General features: G+C 38.1%; 1 protein-coding gene across 1 annotated transcript; it reads left to right on the top strand.

Moving 5' to 3' along the window:
• The first annotated feature begins 2,615 nt into the window (after window positions 1–2,615).
• On the top strand, window positions 2,616–4,266 carry LOC108980735. Its single transcript, XM_018951736.2, has 2 exons — window positions 2,616–3,597; window positions 3,921–4,266. Exons 1-2 carry the CDS (start codon window positions 2,616–2,618, stop codon window positions 3,953–3,955), a joined length of 1,017 nt encoding a protein of 338 aa, XP_018807281.2. The 3' UTR covers window positions 3,956–4,266.
• Window positions 4,267–4,608: the final 342 nt, after the last annotated feature.

The raw sequence follows: 4,608 nt of genomic DNA, 5'->3' as shown, positions 1-4,608 counted from the left end.
TGCATTAGGTACGAGCACGAAACTCGTCTTTAGCAGGAGATATGTGGGAGATTGGCTCGACCACGTAAGGTACGAGTGTGGAGCTCGGCTTGGAGCGCGAATGTCTGGCATTCAAGTGACCTGCCCATCTGTTTGGCACCTAGGGGTTGGGCAGTCCCTGATCTTTCCCGCCTGTTGATTTGTTCATGAACGTAACTCGAATGAGGCGGTTGTGGCACGAGTGTTAAACACTTAGCGTTCGTTGAAGTAGACATACCGTCCCAGGAGTAATGTTGGGTAGCCAATTGAACGACAATAATTGAATGTTGAAGTATCATTTATTTATTACAAGTCTCAACATACTAGCTAGTAGATGATATCCATAATAGTGATTCACTACAAGAAAATAGGCCATTTCCAGCAATTTTAAGATCGCCGAAAAAAAAAATCGCCTCAAATAGTACTTATTTGAGGCAATTTCCATTTCATTGTTGAATTCCAGCATGAAGTTGGGAAATGCCAAAGGAGAATTCACTATTCACTTTTTTACTATAGTGGCATTTTCTTTCCATCAAATAGGAAAATCGCCACAATACACGGCGAAACATTTTGTCGTAAAAGCCATATTGTCACTGCAAAAGACTTGTAAATTAATTTGCAACCAATTAGTGCTTATTTGCGTTGATACAAAAGTGCTGAAAATATTCTTTTGCAGCGATTGTTTTATTTATTTTTAGACCAGTCACAGTATTCAAAAACTTGTTGCGAAGATTTTGATCCCCCCAAAAAAAAAAAAAAAAAACTTCTCCTGACCCTGCAAACTAACCCTAAAACCTAACCCATCCTACCCAAACCTACTATTTAATATTCAAGTTGCTGTCATCATTTCGACATTGAGGTTGATTTGAATAGTGAGATAAGATGAGATGAGATGATTTTAGATAAGTTGAATAAAATAATATTATAATATTAATTTTTAATATTATTATTATTTTGAGATTTGAAAAAGTTGAATTGTTTATTATATTTTGTATAGAAATTTGAAAAAATTGTAACAATGAGATGAAACCATCTCTATATCCAAACAGGTTCTAATTAAGAACTAGCCTATCCCGACTAAGTTTGCTCCCTTCCAATTTTTTTTATCAGAATTAAATTCATGAACAAATTGACAATGTGTAGTAGTATATCATATTATAAATTTTTTATATATTACATTAAGATAAGCGACGCTAGTTATGATTTATTATTATTATTTTTTGATAAGTATGATTTATTTTTATAAAATTCTTTTATAGATCTAGCTCTTCTAATTAATACCATTTCTACAACCACCACCACCATATTGACATAGAAGGTTCTTAAATATTGCTGACTTTATTTGTGGTACCAAATTATTTACCGTTTATATTAAAATTATTTTAATTTTTTTTCTAATAGTGAATGTTCATATAAGCCTAGAATGGCCATCACTCCAATTATTCAGAAATAAAATATGATAAGAATAGGTAAATATAATTATTCGATTTATGTTTTAGTATTATCTTGATGTGTACGTACCTCTTAATACGTAGGCACATTTTTTAAATATTTAATTAAATTAAAGGTAAAGTGTAGAGTTTGAAATCGAAAACAAAATCTAAATTCTGATAAAAGTAAATTGGATTATTAATTTGTATTCTTTTCCTTTTATATATATCAAGAGATATTTTTATTCAGATCAAACAAGCTTACATATTCATAATATCAACCAAATTAATAATTTGTGAAATACAATCAAGATAAGAGTTCCACCAAACTATCAAGTCTTCTAGACTCCAAGCATGTTTTACCATTCAGTGAGCTGCTTCATTTCCCATTCGTCTGGTATGTTGGATGGTGCATCTGGGGATCAGCTTCATCAGTTTCTTTACTTCATAGACCAGGTTGCCTAGCAGGGACATGGATTCTCCATTAGCACGTATTTCATTAACCATTAATAGAGAATTGCTTTAAACTCGTACATGTAGCCCCAAAGGAATGCATAATTGTAAACCCCTCAGGATAACTATTAGTTCAATTTCCATAGGGTCCTTAATCTCATTTTCTTTTTTGTTAGCGGACAATATGACCCCACCCTTGTCCTCTCTAAGAATAATCCACACACCTGCTCTGCATTGATCATGGAATTTCAACTTCATTCAATTTCAACACCCTCGAAGGAGGAGGTAGCCAACAACATCTTGAGTTCTTCATTTGCTTTGGAGCACCCTGTGGTTCATTATGTTCTTGATGTAATGACAAAGAATAATCTAAGACATGCCCAGGCTTTAGAATATTCTCCTCATGCATTTTCTGGTTTTTTCAATACCACAATCCCCAAGACATAAGAAAGGACTTCTCCAAATCCCCATTACTACCTATTGACAGAATCATCTCTTCCCATAATTTAGTTTGCACAAAATCAGGGATTTATTATTTTAGGCAATTGTTACAATAGTATAGTTTCCTTATATGTAAATTTCCATTATTAGTTTCATTGTACGCTTATATATTTTGTAAAGCAGAACACAAAATCAATATACAGAATTATTCAAACACTTTTTCCCTCTTTCTTAACATGGTATCAGGCTAGGTTACGTTTTCTTGGCATCACCATGGATGAATCCTCCAACCAGTCTCTCCCTTCCCTCCCTTCCCCTTATCTTCTTCATCCCTCAGATTCACCCAGCTTAACCCTTGTCAATGGACTCCTAACCGGCGACAACTATCCCAAATGGCAAAAAGCCATGACCCGAGCCCTCAATGACAAAAACAAACTCTATTTTGTTGATGGCACTCTCAAAGCTCCTGAACCTAATACACCCGAGTACACCCGATGGAACCAAACAAAGGATATGGTTCTTACCTGGATCCTCAACTCCATCAGCCCCTCTCTTGCGAATTCTCTTGAATATCACACCAACCCACGTGATGTTTGGCTGGACCTTTCCTCTCGGTTTTGTCATGGCAATAATGCCAGAATCTACCAACTCAAATGGACTCTATCTTCCCTACATCAAACCACAAATTCCATTCATGATTACTATAACCAAATCAAACAAATTTGGGATGAACTTGGTCATCTCAAACAAAGCACTGACCTCACAGCTTTACAGCAGCAAGCCGATGATGAACAGGTGTTCCAGTTCCTCCTCGGTCTCAACGATTCCTTCGCCTCTCTTCGCACTCAAATCTTAGCCATGGATCCACTTCCACCGATCAGCAAAGTCTTCTCTATTTTGTTTCAAGAAGAGCAACAAAGGTTGCTCAACGTTAGACCCCCTCAATCGGAAATCATGGCCATGGCTGTTCGATCTAGTGGACGCCCAAAAAACCCTTTCAAGTGCACGGCTTGCGGCAAAGATGGTCATACCCGAGATCGTTGTTGGACTCTCGTCGGTTACCCTCCTGGACGAAACCCGCGACCCAAGACCCAGCCCTCCATTCTCGGACAGCCTCCGTCTAGCGTCAATCAGACCACTGCCGTTTCATCGGCTTCAAGCCCGGTTCCTGGTTTGTCACCGGAGCTCTACCAGAAGCTTCTCGGCTTGCTCGCGCCATCTTCTTCTCCGATTGAGTCATCTGTGAACTTCATTGGTAACCTCTTCTCCCCTCATCTTGATTTTCCTCTCAATCGGCGCCTCCATTGGGTGGTAGACAGTGGCGCGAGCCACCATATCTGCCACCACAAGGAAGCTTTCGCCGATCTCCAACCCCTTGCAACCCCCCATTCGATTCGGCTTCCCACGGGTCAAGATGTGCCTGCCGAGGGTCTCGGCACATGTGTTCTCTCCCCTTCTCTCATTCTCACTCAAGTTTATTTTGTTCCCCTCTTAACCTTCAATCTATTATCTGTTTCCCAAATTGCCCTTCACAATTCTTGCATTATTACTTTCTCTTCTAATAATTGCTTATTTCAGGACCCACAGTCGATGAAGCTGATTGGAGCGGGTGAACTCTGCAATGGGCTTTACGTGTACCGTCCCGACCCACCTGTGATTTTTGCTGCTCAATCTACTGCTAATAAGACCCTATGGCATCAACGTCTAGGTCATCCCTCCAGTTTTATTATTCCTAAAATTTTAGATTCTCCTTGTATTCTTTCTAATTGTGATGTTTGTGCTCGTTCTAAACATACAAGATTACCCTTTCCAATTTTTGCTAATAAAAGTGTTTTTGCTTTTAATCGTATTTTTTGTGATATTTGGGGTGGATATCATACTTCTTCCTTATCTGGAGCACATTATTTTCTCACAATAGTGGATGATTTTTCTCGCACCACTTGGATATATTTAATGCATTTTAAATCTGAAGCCTACACTCATTTAACGCATTTTTTTGCTCTTGTCAAAAATTAGTTTAACACCAATGTTAAAATTATTAGAACTGATAATGGACAAGAATTTCTCTCTCATCAATTTCAAACTTATCTTCTTGACCACGGCATTATTCACGAACGTACTTGTGTTGAAACTCCTCAACAAAATGGTGTTGCGGAACGTAAACACCGGCACCTTCTTAATGTTGCTCGCAGTCTACGTTTTCAAGCACACTTACCCCTCCCTTTTTGGGGTGATTGTGTTCTTACTGCCGCCTACCTCATCAATC

The sequence above is a fragment of the Juglans regia genome, chromosome 8 (genome assembly GCF_001411555.2).
Source record: "Juglans regia cultivar Chandler chromosome 8, Walnut 2.0, whole genome shotgun sequence".
NCBI classification, from domain to species: Eukaryota; Viridiplantae; Streptophyta; class Magnoliopsida; order Fagales; family Juglandaceae; genus Juglans; species Juglans regia.
This window is presented reverse-complemented; position numbering and strand designations above follow the sequence as displayed.